General features: G+C 33.6%; 1 protein-coding gene across 1 annotated transcript in view; it reads left to right on the plus strand.

Annotated features, from left to right (window-relative positions):
* Window positions 1–18459, plus strand: part of LOC134534744 (uncharacterized) — a 59268-nt gene that overhangs the window by 15341 nt on the left and 25468 nt on the right. The window contains exons 3-6 of the mRNA XM_063373255.1: window positions 2963–3214; window positions 4542–4663; window positions 5704–7884; window positions 13339–13448. Coding sequence (XP_063229325.1) covers window positions 2963–3214; window positions 4542–4663; window positions 5704–7884; window positions 13339–13448 — 2665 coding nt within the window. The remainder of the gene's footprint in view (window positions 1–2962; window positions 3215–4541; window positions 4664–5703; window positions 7885–13338; window positions 13449–18459) is intronic.

Genomic DNA, 18459 nt, shown 5'->3' on the forward strand with positions numbered 1-18459 from the left:
AAAATATTTAAATTTAAAGATAAATTTTAAAATGTACTTACTGTAACTTACATTTACCCTCATACTAACTTGACCAATGAAACAGAATATAAACATTTATGAAATTAAAATTGTTCTGAAAATAATTTGGTACTTTCTTTAATACAAAAAATTCTTTGAATAAACACAAAGAATCATTACTGAACTGAAAAAAATTGGTGTAGTATTAATTTTTTATTAATTTTAATATTAAATGCAAATTATGTGTTTTATTCTAACTCATATTTAATGATAGCATACTGGATTAGATTGGAAGTAAGTACCATGTCTGTCATGTTACAATTTTTAATTTTTAGATACAAATTTACTCCAGTTTTTTGTTCAGTATATCTCACACTCTTGAGTACTTTATCTGTTCCTCTTGTTTTATAATCTGTATAAAAGTTACAGATTATTTTTTTCTCAGTTCTTTCTGGTGTATATCTCAAAATCTGTAGCACTTTCTAACAATCCTGACATCTGGCTAGCTCAAAATTGGTCTAGATTGCACATACACAAAACCCTTTAAGTATTTGTTGGGTTAGAACATACTGTTCAAAAGTCATACAAACGTGTTTCAAAATGATTCATGATGGAAGCAAAGTCTTTCGAGAACAATATTACTGATTTCACCTGTTTTTATTATCCTTGATCTAAAATTCGCATTGGCACATTAGCCATCCGACCATCACACTGTTCCAGATTACACATAACATCTCAAAAAAAGTTTGTTGCTTCGAGAAAACAATTTACTTTGAAATGTGTAACAAAGCGAAGATTTATTACTGATATTAAAATCCCATGGTTACACACAAAATTATGGTACAAACCAAGGACCCTGTTTATAAATTGGCGCCACCCGGACCACAGCTGTGAAAATTCAACTCACTACAGTATTATTTATTTTATAGCCATCGCGCAACTGTGACCTTTCGGTACCACAATCATACAACTTCTACTGGGTGACCTAACTACTTCCATTCACGAAGGAGGGAGGTGGCCATGTGTCCCCCACAACCAATCGCACACAAGCTTGAAACACACTTCAAAAATCAGCCAATCAAAGCACAAGTTACAAGATGAAAAAAAAATTTACATACATATAAACAGGGATGTTCCCTTTTCTAATGATGCATTCCAATTCTGATGATACATTTGTGCTTGATTTCCCAAGCTCTGCAGAGAACTACTGTTTCTGTCTCTCTCTTGCACTTCAGAGCTTCACTTGCCTCTCTCTTTCTTACTCTAGCACTAATGTAATTTACCATCACTTTGCATCGTCATGCTTTCAGACAATGAATAATAGCAAATTAAGTAAATAAAAATATATGACTACATCTAAAAACTTAAACCATCAGGAAATTAGGTAATTATAACTTTAAAAAACTATATTAATTTTAATTAAGTAAATAAACAGACATACTTAAAAACATAAAATATGAACATAAAAACCCATTTTTTAACATACTACTATCTTTGAAACAATAATCAGCTGTTATTTCCATTGAAACAGAAAACTCACTAGATACTGAAAATTATAAAAAAAAAACCTATTACATTTATTTATGCCAACTTTATTGGTTTGTTCTTGTTTTATAATCCATGTAAAAATTTCATATAATTTTTTTTTCTGTAATCAGTATTCACCTATGACTTGATTTTGCTTTGACATATTTTCAGTAATCGTTATTTAATTGTAATTATAAGTCTGGGACATTAAGGGGTCGGAATACTTGGTGCAAAGTTTCTTTGTAGGTTAGGGTGACAAGATTTCGAAAATGAAATATTTGAGACACAAAAGTGTAAAAAGTGTTAAAAGTGTACATGAATCAATATTTTGTGTAACCATTCTTCATTAATGCATTACTATATCGATATAGCAGATTTATTTTAAATTATATTCTGTTAAAAAGAATAGAAAATGATTTAATAGCATTAGACTTCAGTTTATACAATTTCTTGTGTACCTATGTTATTTTTTATGTACCCATGTATTTTTTTTTTTAATTTTAATCTCTCTTTCTTACTTTTGAAATGTAAAAGTACTGTGTAATATTTAGTTTTTGTGGTTGTACAGTTTGTTTGTATATATGTATATATTTGTATTAATTGACTTGTTATATATCCCGGAGTCATTATCTCCATATGGGATCTACAGAACAAAAATTGAATAAATAAATAATTAAATAAATAATACTTGTTTAATGCTACAACTAAGTCATTGTACATTTTTTTTTGTTAAAATTCTCGCTAAAAGGAACATCAAATTATATTTAACCATTTAATGATGTAATCATTGTTTTAACATTTTAACAACATGATGTGCATTACTAATTAAATAATTATATTATTGTTATCACATGTAAACTTAATATTTCTGCAAACTGCACATCATGTGAAAGCATTACACACTACCAACCAAAGAACTTCAAAATTTGTGTCTTGTTCAGTTTGATTTGATCAAAGAGTGAATATTCTTTACACTTGGAATGACCACATTTTTCCCTCACTTGTTTGTGCTATACATTACTTAAAAATATGCTAAACAGGACCATTAAAAAAAAGACAATTTATGTTCCAAAAGTATTTTGACAGAACAGCGGAACCTTTAAGGGGAAATAAAGGGCAATCCTGTAAAATAAAGGACATCTGGTCACTTTACTGTAGGGTGTTATAAATACATGTTTTTATAAAAATCTACTGAACATCTTTACCATCCATTGTCATACAAAATATTCTTCAGACTATGCATGATGCCTGCTTTAAAGACATTTGATATTTTATAAATATTACGTATTTTAAAGCCAATCAACTTGTGGGCATCTTCACACTAGAAACTTTCCAAATTAATATTTATGAAACATGGTTGGTGAGACTCCACCTTAAGTTAATTTAAGTGGTTTGTCCATTCAGGTACCTGACGTGTGTTTCTCCCCTCCCACAGCCATGTCTTCCTCGGCCTCTCGAAGTGCGGGCAGTTCCTGGTGTCCTACACGTTCACCGCGGACATGGACGTCGTCCCGTTCAGGACGGTGTACAAGTACCGCCTGCACTGGTGGACGTTCGTGCCTCACCAGAGAGCCCGCAAGGTCGCCGAGGTGCTGCTGTTTGGGGACAATCTCATCTACAACTCCCTCCACTTGACCTTCTGCCAGTGGCCCATGGACTACTCCAGGGTTCTGGTTCACGGCAACTGGTGAGTGATGCTCTGGCTGCAGTTGATACTTGAAGTGACTTCGCTTGGGCTGTGTGAAGTATAGTAGCCAGGGAGGAGCTGGCATGACGTCACAAACTAGTGGCCATCTTTGGATTGGCATACGTTGAATGGTCTGTAATGAGTAATGTGTTTGGTCTCTGTTGGGTACCAAACATTTCTGCAGCCAAGAAAGTTAACCGGTGTGCTTTAATGAGATTAATGATTTATATGTCACACATAATGGTTGTCAGTTGTGCAGCCTATGGTTGTGCAAATAGGTTTAAAAAAAGTTCAGGTTAATCTTAAGTTTTCACAAGTAAGTACTCATTGCAGCATTTTTTTTTTTTTTTTTTTTAATCAAATGTGTTATTACATTAAGTACTGTGATTGTGTTACTTTCAGATAAGTACATGATCTTTTAGTTTTACTGACCTAACTAACCATCCATAGTATTTTTAATGTAATGTAATGTAACATAAACAACAATTCTCACAATTAAATAGTATTTCTAATATATCTAAGTAGATAGACAAGTGCCAGAGTAAACATTCAGACTTTGACCGCTATTCCTGTAAAAAAAATCACTATTTTTCTTAATACGCAATAAGCTAGTCCGGCACGACATGATTTTTTTTTTTTTTCATTTAATCCGGCTTTATTATTATTATTAGGCTTCCAAAGGCCAAGTATTTATTGCAGTACTTGTAAAAATCCGAACATCATAGCTGAAACAAACTATCATTAATTGGTTTAAAAGTTCACAACTATTTTCACAGAAAAGTCAGATAGCGTTGTAAACAGACGTAAACAATTTTTTTTTTTAATGTGTGTAAGACTGCCTTTTCGTAATGCTGTATGCCCATAAACATCATTGGTTGAACTGTGTTTTGCCTACCGGAACATGGCGGCTAAGCCACGCCCCCTGGCTTCAAAGGTTTATACAGCCAGGATCTGCCTGGGCAGCACCTCCCTGGTTGTAGCCAACAGCATTTACAGGATGATTTATAGAGGGTTAGACAAACTGAACGGGTGTTTTTGTGGACCCTTTTAAAAAATACATATTAAGCAAAAAAGGTAGATCATAACAGTAAGTTTATGGAGTAGTTAAGTGTATTACTTTTTAAAACAATTGAGTTTATTTGTTAGAATAATATATTGAAGTTATCAATGCAAGGAATTTAAAAATGTTATTGCACCAATTTAGAATTGTATGGTGTGTTATCTATATAAATATAGTTTTCTGAATCTGTAGTTATTGTTTTAAATTGAAAGGAAGAACTAGCTGTTATTGTCAGCGGCACATAGAATGGTTGTTGCCTTTCTTTAGTTTGGAAGCTTACCCTGGCTCGACAAGCCAGGCAGAACGCTCCTACCTCACCATCACCACTGTACCATCACTTAATAAGTGTCAAGACTGTTTGAAAGTTGCAGCCTCCTACGAAGAAGAAGGTAAGAATCTCTTTCTAATTATCGGGTTTGGTATCAATCCGAACGAGGTGGCATGGTCATAAAAGATCCCACTTTCATTTGGAAGAACCTTCTGCTGTACAGAATATAAATAACACTAAAACTTAATCTACTTTTTTTTTTTTAATGTAAAGTGTATATGTTTGTTTGTATATAGACCCAAAGAAGCTAACTTATTTGTGATTCGTGGAATCATTTCTAATCCTTAGTAGTAAAAGTCTATTGTTTAAATAATTTGAGTTATACTTTATTGTCACATAAGCTACAAGCTATTGTAAGTTAAAATCTGCTGCATGTCTTAAATGTGTCTGGAGGAGAGAGTATGCCTTGAATGTGTGACTTAGTTTACTGTATAATACTGCTTCCATGCATTATCTAATAGATTTAATTATTTTAATATGTAGTCTAATTGTAGGACATAATGCAAGTGTACATATTTTACAAATTTATCCTCAAGTACTTCTGTTATAATAATGGGGATTTTTCTCTCTCTATTCTCATAGATGATACATTACCATCCAACTAATAAATTGCGGAAACTGTCAATTATCTGCCAAGCATTTGCTTAGCTTTGGATTTATTTGGGTGTGAAAGCTCATCTATAAGTTAACATATTATTTTTTGCACTTGAAAATCTCCTGTAAAGAGTTGAGCTTTCATTTAATTAAATATGATTACAAATGTGGTAAGTGTAAATACTATTGCCAGGTTTGATCATCTGTAAGAGCATCAAGAGGGCCAGACATTGTGATCTGCTAGGCTGCCCAGATGTACCTATAGGAAAGAACTTTAGCAGCTTACTTTTGTAAAGGTGCAATCTAAATTTAGTATATAAAAGAAACAGATTAGAAGATATGTATTATATATACCTGGCTTTAAAACATTTGGTTAGCTTAAAAGTGTTCATAATTGTGTGTTCATTGAGAGTTTTTGGAATCTGTTATACCTGTGTACCAAACAGAATAATCAAGAATTCCTTTATTTACCTAATGCATGGTTTTGTGTATTTTTGTTTTAATTAGATGTGGCCGCGAGCTGGGATAGCTGTCTACGCTTCAGCTGTCTTCAACATGGACTCACTGTTCACACAACGTTTGATGTTGTGTCCCCTTACCCCAAGTTTAATCCAAGAATCAGCCTGAAATATGAAGGGGCAGCTGTTTTTAACACCGGGAGCATGCTCTTTATTTTAATTATTGATTTGGAGCACTTGGGCAATAGTTCTCGCGTGGTGGAACTTGAACAGAGTGCTAGTTTTAAAGCACAGCAAGACAAGAAAAGTGATGCATCATCATCAGGTTATGAAGTGGTTATCACATCTGAAGCTTCAGGTGCTCGTCCAAAATGTTCTCAGCCTGTGAATCCTCAAATATCTGAAGACAGCAGTAATTCTAGTGCTTCAAAAGAAGATTGTAACACTAGTGTCACCAGGATAGGATTTACAAAAAATAGAAATCTTAGCAGTTGTCAGCTGCCAAGTGATACGAGAAGTTCAGAGTCGTCTCTCTTGATGGTCCTCACGGGTGATGGTGAAAACAGTGTCATGGACAGGCATCAAAATGCTGTCCCTTATTTGCTAAAAGAAACTGTATCTTCAAACACTCAATCTTATCAGAGTTGTGAGCATTGTGATAGTAAAAGCAACTGTGAACTAAGGCTAAAAGGACAATTGGTTTGCTCAAAGAAATACAGTGCAATAAGTTTGTGTAATGACAGTTGCAGTGGAAATCATTCAAACCCTTGTGTTTGCAATCAAGACTTTAAATTTGTGAGCGATGAATCTGTGCCCCAAGATGTGCCTCAAATAATAACAAAAGAATGTGAGAATATGTTTCCTCTTTCCCCTGAGAACAGTAGAACTGCATGTTTGCCTCATGATCAGAGTTCCTGCAATAGTAAAACTGTTTCGCAACACAAGCCCAATTCAAGTCTCGAGGCCATTAGTGACAGATGCATGCAACAGTCGTCAAACCAAAATTCGGGAACGTTGCCAGACGGCCATAGTAATGAAGGATTTAGTTCGATAATGTGTTTGAAGCACGGAGATAGCAGTGTTGTTTGCAAGAAGTTGGTGAGAGATTTTACAAATAGTGTATTCAGTAGCCGTGTAACATTGTCACAATCTTCGAAGACTGCTGATGCCAAAGTTGACAGGGAGAAAGGAAAAATTTTTGAAATGTACACAGTATCTTTGCCAGGTAACAAGTCAAAGTTTTCGAGTGAAATTTCTGAAAGCAATAAATGTTTTTCAAATGACGGTGGAATGGAGAAAATTTTAGATTCCACTCAAGAATTAAATATAACTTGCAGTTCCGGTAGCAGTACCTGTAGGGAAATAGCAGATCTTATTGTTCCTACATTTTCTATCACCCGGACACTTCTCGTGGCCAACAACGGTCTTGACTCTGAGAGCAGCGGAAGTCAGTCCACGAACTTTAAGAAGAGGGAATCTGGCACCCTCGTGTCACTCAAGTCACGCAGGGTTAGAACCTCTCACGTGGTAGATAATGCAGTGAAACTCAACACCTTGTCGGGAGTTCACACTCGTCAGACCAACAAGATGGCCGCCGAAGCAGAGAAAGCATACGAGTTCACGGAAGATGTTTCGGAAACTGCTTGTGAGAAGTTGAGCTCCTTCAGACGACGCCGTCTCGCAGACAAGAAGTACGAGTTTTGCGAGGAAGGGGAGGACGCAGAAAACATAGTTCCTTTCAGACTGCACCGGCGGCGGGAATCATCACCGGGACTGCGCTCCCCTCCCCGGCATTTCTCGCCCTCCCTCATCACGCACCGCAGGCGATATCACGACAACGTCCATCTGGAAACCACGGATCTCCTCATCTCGTCCCCTCTGTCGCCCCTGGGCAGCGAGATCCTCCCCTACTCCCCTCAGTCTAGTCACCTGGAGACAGACAAGGTTCTCCGGCCCCTGAACCGCAACATGGCGAGCGCGTTCCTGCTTTCCCCCAGGGACAGGGAGGCGTCTGCGGAGAGGGTTGTGAAGAGCTCCAACAAGAAGTTGCAGATGCTGGAGAACGTTGTGTTGCCGGAACACGAAGCCACGCCCCAGAGCCTGAAGCAGTCGAAGAAGGAGATCTCGAGTCCCGGCGGTGGTACTGATCCAGTCAGATGCACCACGGAGCTGAAGAGGAGGTTCATCGAAGTGGATGACGAGCTGGTCTCCGTCATCACAGACATAGAAGGTGGGTCATTATATTGTAACCACTGTAGAATAGAAGAGGGCTTTGCTCTTTTGCATTTTATAATATTGGATTGCAATAAAGGTTGATATCCTAAGTCATAAGAAAAACCCTGCTGCACTATGTATTTGGCATAAGTTTATTGTCTCAAATGCTTGGACATTCATTTTTTGCTATGACATTTTAATATCCATCCAAGTTGAGGTTGGGTATAAACTTGAGAGGTTAATTTGAAGTGCTTGCTGTGATATAGTGTTTTCAATTGTATTTATTGGTATCGTGAATACCCAGAAAGCTTTTGCAAAGCAAACTATAGGATAAGATGGAGTAAAAAATGCAATCAACAAATTTTAAGTGATGTGTCAGCCCTGTCTCATTTACTATCGGTAAATTTTGATTTTATTGGCATCTTAAATACCCAGAAAGCTTTTTCAAAGCAAACTATAACTTCCATAAATAGTTATATTTTGTCTGCACAAATGATGCAACTTTAATTTTGGGAGCAAGATTAGCACTTAACTCTCCTAATTAGTGTATTTTCACCCCCCATTACAGTATTCAGCCTTCCTGCTGTTATGCAGTATGGTAGCAAGTGGAAAAGGGGAGGGACAGATTGATGGCAATACTGTGTGTATTGTACTCCTACTGCACATGAAACCCTGACTTGTAGCGTGGGGGATTTCCTCTTGTGAACATACTGCTACAGCATCCTCAATCATTGTGTTTCCATACTAGAATAGTTGTTATTTGCTTTGCCAGTTTTCTTGGTGGTTTGCAGCCTTTCTTAAACTGGTTTCTTTTTTAAACTCTTAAAAAAAATTTTTGAAGCCCATAATTATTCTTAGGTAATTATGTTAAAAAAATGGCACTTATGTGAAGAGGAAATCATTGTTATTCTGTTCAATATTTGAATGAGTAAGGCTTATAGTATTTTACTGTAAAAAAATTAGTTTGTGCCTTAAGTAACTTAATTTAAAGTAATACTGTAAATAATTGCAAAATTTTGATACTAGGAAATGTACCCCTTTTCATTCATGCAAATTAGCATTTTTTAAAAGACATACCCATATCCTTTGATTCATTTAAAACACACATAAGTAAACACATTTCTCAGATTTAAAGGCATGGTGAATTTAAAGAGATCCTGCCCATTTCACTCAGTTTATTCATCATAATGGGTCACTCACAATTTATGGTTATAGCTTTGTTTTACACCTAGTGTTGACATATTTACTCTTTTATGGTATTGTATTATTCCTGAGAAGTTAACAAAAATGAATTCCCATTGCATTGAAAATAATTTTTAGTCAGAAGAAGCTTATGAATATAAATATTTTACATGCTCATTTTGTGTAATATGCATTACTCTATGCTTTCACTGTCTTAATGATAGCGAGACATTGAGAAAATAACCATCTGTGTTGAATTTTTGTTTATAAAATATTTTTTTATTAAATTATTTTATATTATGACGGTGTAAATTCTGGTTTTGTCATTGAAATGGACCTAACTCTAGCAGCTTGCTAAAGCTAGGCTACTCTTAATTTATGTCTCTTTAAGTCATAACATGCAAACATTTTGAACATATATTTATTCAATATATGCCTACTTACTGAAATAAATTCATATCTCAAAAAAAAGTATATTATTTTTTACGTAAGAAGATACTATAAATTAACTTTGGGCGCAAATTTCGCTAAACTGTGCACATCATTCAGCGATTAATGATATTTTTTGGCAACATGTTGAATTAGCCCTTTTTTGGTATAAATTTGTTAGTTGGACATAAATAAGTGAATATTTAATTAATAAAATAATTGGTTTTCTTGTAATAAACCATAGAAAATTTGCTTGGTTCTGGCCTCTCATTAAAAGTTCTAAAAGACTAGGTTTGCAAGAATTCTTTGGTGATAAGAGGTTGTAATTCTAAAGTGTCAATTTTTTCGGAGGACGTCAACTATTTAAATTGATTAATTTCGTAGTATCCAATCTTCAAGCATTTTTGTATAAAGCCGCTAAATGTAAACAGGTTATCTGCGATTTCAAATTATTTGCCATTTTCAGTTATGTATATACATCACGTCTTGCTTAGGCTTGCATTCCTCCAATATAAGAACTGAATCAAAACTTAAAACTAAATTGAGTTCTTATATCATGAATTGTTTCAAGTGAAGCTATGCCTACTTTTCTTGGAAACATAAAGATAACTGGAAAAAAAAAAAGCTATTTACGAACTGAAGAAGTTAAGCTCAAGAAATTCGCTCTGCTATTTAGATGTCAAAAATTTACAAAAGGGTTCAAATCAATTTGGAATTCGATATATTACGTTTATTTAATTTTGGTAGCTGAATAAGCATAGTTAGTGTATATAAAAATTATAACTACTTATTCTAAAATTTCATAACAACTGCAATTTTCATTTTTTTTTTGTGTTACATATATAGATAGGTACCTACTTATTTTGTGATAAAAAGTATGGTTTTCCCTCAGTTTACTCATATTCACTGGAAGAAGATGGTGATTCACCTAAACTGAAAAAATATATATAGTGTGTGTGTATGTATATGTATATATATATATATATATATATATATATATATATATATATATATATATATATATATATATATATATTGCAACTAATAAAGCTAATATAAATTTTAAAAATTAAAAAATTAAGTTTATTTCTAAGTAAGGTTCAGTTAAGTTTAGTTCAGTTACTTTCCAGTTAAAAAAAAAAAAAAACATTACCATAAAAAATTAATTTTTTTGCACATGATTCTTGACTTACAAGAGGTGCGGTGGTCGAGTGGCTAGAACACTCGCCTCCCCCCAAGGTGACCGGTGTTCAAATCCCGGCTAGGTCGAACCTGGATTTTTGCAAGTGGGAAACGCAGTGGACGTTGCCGTGGCCTGTGGGTTTTCTCAGGGTGCTCCTGTTTCCCCCACCAGTTCATTGTGTCGATGCTCCATGCCCAATCTCATCTCGCCTCACTTATTCTCCAGGCTGGCCGGAACAACAGGTCTGTCCCTCGGCTCCCATTTCATCCATGCAGACCCTGCCGCCGGCGGGAAACTACATGTGTATACTCATTTTCTTGACCTACAAATGTGAAGTTTAGCTTTCAGTTCAGTTTACAGATTAGAGGAAAGCAAGCCTCTAGTGCTGATAGTGGGGCGTTTATTATGGACAGAGTTGAGTTAATTGAGGCTTTAAGACTCTTCATTGAGATCATTAGAGACGTGTGAGGATGAAGCGGTGTGAGTGGAGCAGGGATGGACTGCGTTAGTAAAGGTTTACCAGAGCACCACGAGAAAATTTACTTGCTCGCTGCAACGTGTGCCACGTTTCACCTCTAGCAAAAATTTGGGTTTTGACCTTTTACTATGTTTATATAAAACCATCTGTAATCTAATACTTCTGTTAGCAGAATTATGCAAGAAGATAACATCATGAATTTAAAATCTGTAGCATAAAATACAAAGTAGACCAATTAAAAATTACTACCTACAAATAAAGTTTACGCTTTACAAGACAGTGTTACTCCATCTGATCGAAACTACCTATAATAGCATCATGTCATTTACTAAATATTCTTGAAATTCTCTTGCTACATTCTTAATGTGTTTTTATCAAGATCTACTTTATTAACGCACTGAAGCATATTCTTCTTACATTATATATATTTGTGATATGTTTTTAGTGTATTCCATTGAATCTTTTGTATTGAAGAACGTTAGAATATTTTTTTTTTTTCAGTTTGAGTAAATTTTTGATTTGTATTCATGTTTTATGTGCATAGACCTACGTAAAAGTTTACTAGAAATTAAAATAATTATTTTCAAAACTTTTAAGAAAACTCATAGTTATTGATTATTTTCAACAATCGGTAGCATAACACTTTTAGCAAAAGTCAGAATTAACATATTTGAACTTAACTTACATGAAGTAAGTCGGTAGTGATTTCATGTTCTTATTACCATAGCAATATTGGTGATTGAAAGAAAAAAATTAAACTAAATTTGTGGTACATTACACGAATAAAAGTGCATTCATTTCGAATGAAATCGCGTGTTCATTAATACTGCTAGTCAATATTGCGTCGAAGTCTGAAAGTTTAAACAAAAAGATTATGAATGTTGTCCCTAGAAATAACCTTAATGGTCCCAGTGATAAGTACATTATTTGTAATTCTAATTTATTAATAGTTGAGAGATTAAAGAGTGAATCATGTAACATAGAATAGTTCCTACCCCCTGCTACCAATAACTCTTTGACTGACACAGACACGTTTACCAGTAGCTGTGCCGTCAGTCATGTGGAGCCACTCCATGCTCGAGGCCATTAAATGGGGTTTCTTATTGAAAATAAGGTAGTGTCTTGTTTAGCTATTGTAATAACTCGTACTGAAGTGTGCCCGTTTTACTGAATTACTTCCGCTGAATTCCTTTTTTAACTCTGGATTAATTATTGTATTCCTGGGTGCATTGTTGATAATACGGCTGTTTAAATACTAGATAATTGTCATACATCAATTTCTTTGTTCCTTTTATCATACTATCATTTTTGTTATACCTCCAGGAATAACATGAGATTTTATTTGGGATTATTCTTTCTACACCATTTTCTTAATATCAATTTCTGAAATTATACATCTTTAGGCACGTTATGAAAAAAATTATGAGTGAATTTTTACGGTGCGCATGCACCATGCAACAAAATTTTCACGGGATGAAAAATAGGCTACATCCTTATAAAAATTATATATATGTGCTTTTAAATTCTTATACTTTAGTGATTAAATGCTGGTCCGTATAATTAACAACATTCATTTATTGTGAATATTAGTGATAGAAATTGTGTTTATAAACTTTTTCAAGTGTATTTATTTAAGTGAGGTGTAATTTTTTGTATGTATAAATTATATGCATTGTTAATTATAAATTATTACATTATTATTTGATAAATATTTAAAATTTAACTTGATTATTTTATTGAATCAAATAATTAGTTTTATACACATGTTTATGTTAATATTGACTACTGAGTATTTAGTTAAAAAAATTAATTTCAATGAATTCATACTTTACCGATAATATTTATATCTCTCCAGTCCTTTTATTATTTTATTTCTGTTATTATTTGTGTTTAAAATTAAAGGTAGTTTTTTTTATCACGCCAAGTAAATATAACTTCTAACACATACATAGGCACATCCACTTGTTTTTTTTTTCTGGGATACTGTTTGGATGCATAAAATGTATTTTTTTGACCTAGCTTCTCCAAGTAAATTTGTTTTGCAACATTTTGAACCCTAGCTTATTGTGAAATTTTTTCGTTATCTCATGTGCAGTAAATTTTTTTCTCAGAAATAAAACATAGACAATTTGGAAACATACTGTGCATTCTTTGTTCAGTACTGCAACTTGCTTGTTCACAAACTAATTTAATTTCAGATGATGAGTTGAGTGAAACAACGGGATACCACACGGCCCTCCCGTTGGAAGTGCACGGAGCCGGATATGTGCAGTTGCAGATGATCTCCAATGCAAAGGCTGAGAAACTGGTGAGAACTGTATCCTGTTCACTAACTGTTGCATTCAAGTTCAAATTGTTGGCTGCGATTTGCAATAAAACATGGAGAAAATGTATGGCTGCTTATTGGTGACTGAATTATGTTGTCACTTATGGTCACATTGGTGTGAATAAATTACATCTATGTACTTTATGAATGAAATCAGTGGCCCTCAAGCTGCCTGTAACCCACAAAGGGTTTTATCAGTCCATTCTGATTCTATAGAAATGTAACCACTTAAAACGTTTTTTTTTTTTTTTTTTTTTTTTTTTTTCAAATTTGTAATAGCGTTAAACAAATTACATTTTACCTGGTATCTGGGAGTACAAGATAATAATATAACTTTTACTTTACAATACATATTTTATTTTTATAATTTTTAAAAAAATTATTTATTCTTTTGTTATGTGAAATAGTTTTTTTTTTTATCTGTCTAAAAGCGTGGTTACACTGAACGCCATACTACTTCAGGTGAACATGTTTAAGTAAACATATTTACAGATGCGAAATGTGGTTATGCAGCAGTTGGTAGAAATGTGTTCAAGTCTAAAACTATCATCGAATGAATGTGTTATGGATCCTATTTATTTGAGCAAGAGTAAATCTGTTGGATAATTATTATCAGCATCAATTTTAAAACATAAAATTTTTACCTGTTCATATATTTTACCCCATGACAGAACAGAGAAGGTGTATGGGTTTAGGGTGAGAGGTTGTGTGCACACAAAACTAATATTCCCATTTATCTCCAAAACGGTTTGACTTATTTAGATACGGTTTTCCATAAAGGTTTGTGATTTATCGACGATGGTTCCTAGATAGGTGTTATGGATTAACTCGCCACCAGGTGCTGTAATAAACATTTTATATATAAAATTGGATGTTGGTATGTATGACATTGGTAAACTCCCACACCGTTTGACCGATCGCCATAAAAATTGACACATTGAAGTGTTTTTTCATGGAGAAGGTTTTTATGCTATCCATTTCCTTGTAACTCGCCGCTAGATGGCACTGCAGCGCATCAACTTCTAAACAGTTCAACCGATCGCCATGGGTGTTATTTCTCTATGTCCACCATGCTATCCATTTTTCTTTAACTCATGAACATTATATCACCTTGTGTTCAGCCCGGGCAACGCCGGGTACTGCAGTTAGTTTATTATTACATTGTACATACAATTATTTATTCTTACACGAAAATATAAAACAGTTGCCTTTTGCGGCATCTTAAAAGATATCGCAATTCAAAACATCACTCTCGACAAAACGGGGTCGGCCACACTAAGTTACAATAAAAAAAAAACATAAAATTGAGTAGTATGGCGTAAAATGTAGGGGTATAATATTTTGTAAGCCACTAAACATACAGAAGGACAGGCAAATAGTCATCATATATTTAGACAGTAAGGTAGGAATTCTCTAAAAAGTTTAAAATAAAAAGCAAAATTAAAAATTTTGTAGAAAAAAAACCATAATTGAGGTAAACGTAATTGAATTTTTTTTTATATAATCCCTAATTAAAAGGAAGTAACTAAAAATTAAAAATTAAAATCAATTAAAGTGTTGATTTGTCGCAAAGTCATTTAAACAACTAATTATGACTTTTCTTTGTGCTTCCTACCTTTATGTAGGCCTACCTATTTGTTTCTCGTAGAGATAGACACAGCAATAATATCAAATATAAGTACTACACATTTTCACCTACCTAATAATATAATGACGATCCTAAGAAAATCCATTGCAATCAGTTTTCTTAATTTCAATTAAAATATAGCAGTATAGAAAACTATTATGTGTCTCGTAGAGTTGCAGCAATTTATATAATTTAAAGACTACATTTATTTACGTACCCAACGCAACTGCACTATTTTAGTTCAATTTACGGCAGGGAATGGCAGCCCCGATGGATTTTCTTGGATTTTTCATTATATTAATAGGTAGGTTGTAATAGGTGGGGCCTATTGGGGTTCGAGGGAGACCAGAACCTGGCTAGGACTGGGGTTTACGTGACTGGAGCAGTTAGGTAAGCAAGGTAAATGGTTTCAGGTACACAGACATTTTATTCAAATTCAATATTAATTCACAATTAATATAACGTCAACATTTCTGACAATGTTGAATACAAAAAGCATGAACAACTTCAATATTAATTCATAATTACTATTATGTAGGGATGGGATTTTCGAATCTTGGATTCGTCGAATATACCGAATCCTATGGATTCGAGGATTCGTAGGATCCGAGGTGGGATTCGAGGTGGGTTTTTAAGAGTTTTATGTAGTAATTGAAAATGGTGTGCTGGGCGAAGTTTGAAAATTTCGAACCGAACCGAACCGAATCATTACGTTCGGTTCGAAACCTCTTAAAATATATTCGAAAAACCGAACGTTAGTTTAAAAAAAATTACGTTTTTATAATTTTCTAACCCCCATTTGAGACCATTCACAAAACAGCACAACAAAATTCCATTACTTGTAATATTCCGACTTTTATCGCATAATCGTCGCCTAAACAGTTTCAAGCGCAGACAAAATAATAAAAAAAAAAATTATTAATCGTCGCATAACTCTCATAGCATTTTTTCATATAGGCGCGCTTTGTTTTTTTGTTTACTTTAGAGAATTTTGTATGCATTTATCGTATTACGTAATATAAACTATCGTACAAATGCCAAAGGTATTGTATATTATACCTTTAACTATAGTGCGTGTACGAGAAGTGTTGTAAAATCACCAATAATTGCGTACCCCATACGTTAAACTAAAGCGCATGTACGATAACTCTCGTATTTCGGCAAAACTAACGTGATCAAGTTAACACAAGACAAATGCGGTAGGAAATGATTACGTAAATTACGTATTTTAAATTACTGGGATGTATTTATTTTCTTTGGTCTTTTTGGTTATAACAGTCAGGTACTGAAAATATTAATTTAATCTTGTTTTTTAAAAGTACTGGTCCAGTAAATTTTACAGTACGGTACTAAGTTGACTAGCGTAGTCGCAGCAGCCATCATTATTTCTCGTGTTTTCTTTTTTCCCACGCAAATTTTTATAACCACACTGACTTACATCAAGGATTATCCACCTATACGGAAAGATGGGAAACTCAATGCTATTTTCTGTGCGCTATGTTCGACACTAGCGCTCCAAGTTGTCACTCGCGCTACTAACAAAAAAAACGGCACTGGCGGCGGGAAATTCAAATTACTATTTATTCCAAATTATGCTTTATTCATAAATTTAAATGTAACATATTAATTATTTACAAACTCTCATATACTTTAAATTTTTATGTATATGTAAAACAGATTAACTTACAAATTTATATATATATATATATATATATATATATATATATACACACACATATATATATATACATATATATACATATATATATATTTATATCTATATTTAAGTGAATCTTTTTTTATATATATACATAAAAATTACATGCATACAAGTGCTTGTAAATAATATATATTTTTATTATATTATATATATTTATTATATTATATATATAATTATTATATATTTTTTATATTAAATATATATTCTGAAAATTTAATTACACTGTAGTATTTTATGGCTGAAGTACCATTACTCGAATATACATTTTATTGATGTAAACAGTTTTTCTTGGGGTTCATGCAGTCATTTGTGATTACTCATTACCAATTGAATTTTTAAACACACTTATCTAATTTTAGGTAGATTTATACTAATCTACCTATTGCGGAGTTCTTCGAGTCACGACTTTAAGGAAATTTCACCATACCACTGTCTGAAGTATGTAACATTGCCTCTGCCCTCCTAGCTAAATATTCTTCTAACTATTTTCATGAATGTAAACAATTCTTAAAAAGTCTCAATAAAAATACTTTTCCCATTTTTATATATTTAATGGTTGATATTACACATGCTATGTGTTTTAAGAATGTGCTTTGTATTTTAACAGACATTTTTAATCATTACTGTTTTTTATGTAATTATTCACAAATAAGTCGTTGTACTGGAATTTTACCTATTTTGGCCTACTTTTTCAGGTTTTTCTAAATAAGTTTAATTTTGTATTATGATTGCTGTTACATAAGGTTCTAGAACAAGGCACTGTGTCTGAGGTGATGTGAAGAAAGAAAGAGTCATAAGAGGCCTGTAAGTGCAAGTGAGATAGAAACGGTGATTCCCTGCCAACAGAGACAAAAGCTGGGATTCCCCACTGGTCGTGGGAACTGAGTGATAGCTACTGTCTCACGGTGTGTGTGAGAGAGAGAGAGAATGTAAAGTCCCTGGCTCTATGTGTAGAAAACTGTTTTCAAGCTGTGTCGTGTATTCTTATTGGCTTGTGATGTGTAGTGTGAATAAAGCGTGCGTGTGATTGGTCGGTGAGGTCATGTGACTTCTCCTCTCTGCGTGGAGGAAACAGTGGCATGAATTCACCAGTCTGTCGATCACTGCACCACGAGGGCGCAATCGGTGGCTTCTCGCCAAATATGTAGGAGAATTGCGGGATAGAAAATTTAACGTTGGTGATCATAGCCATGTCGAGTTTTAAGTTAACCTAATTGTTTTTATATTGTCATTCGGCCATTATAATTAGAAATTCTGACTACCTTCGTTGGGTTCCAGTGCACAAATGTATTTCGAAACACATAAGAAAAAATGTTGCAAAATTATATCAAACAAAATGCAGGGAGTATATAACAAAAATAATTAAACAAATAGAGTACACAATTGTCATCATTTAATTTTCAGACAGTACTTCTATGAATATATTCATATCTTTTGATACAACCATACACAAGAATTGCTAAATCCAATTTAACAGAACAGATGGACAGATATAATAAAAAGTAAACCTTAATATAACCTACATAGCCTAACTTACACTTACATTGTTCTTCATGAATTTTATGAAAAATAAGAAAATGTTTTGACAGTCCTTACACTTTTGTTTGGCCTATAAATGTGGACGTGTAGCACTAACCAGTACACAA

This window comes from Bacillus rossius, chromosome 8 (assembly GCF_032445375.1).
Source record: "Bacillus rossius redtenbacheri isolate Brsri chromosome 8, Brsri_v3, whole genome shotgun sequence".
NCBI classification, from domain to species: domain Eukaryota; kingdom Metazoa; phylum Arthropoda; class Insecta; order Phasmatodea; family Bacillidae; genus Bacillus; species Bacillus rossius.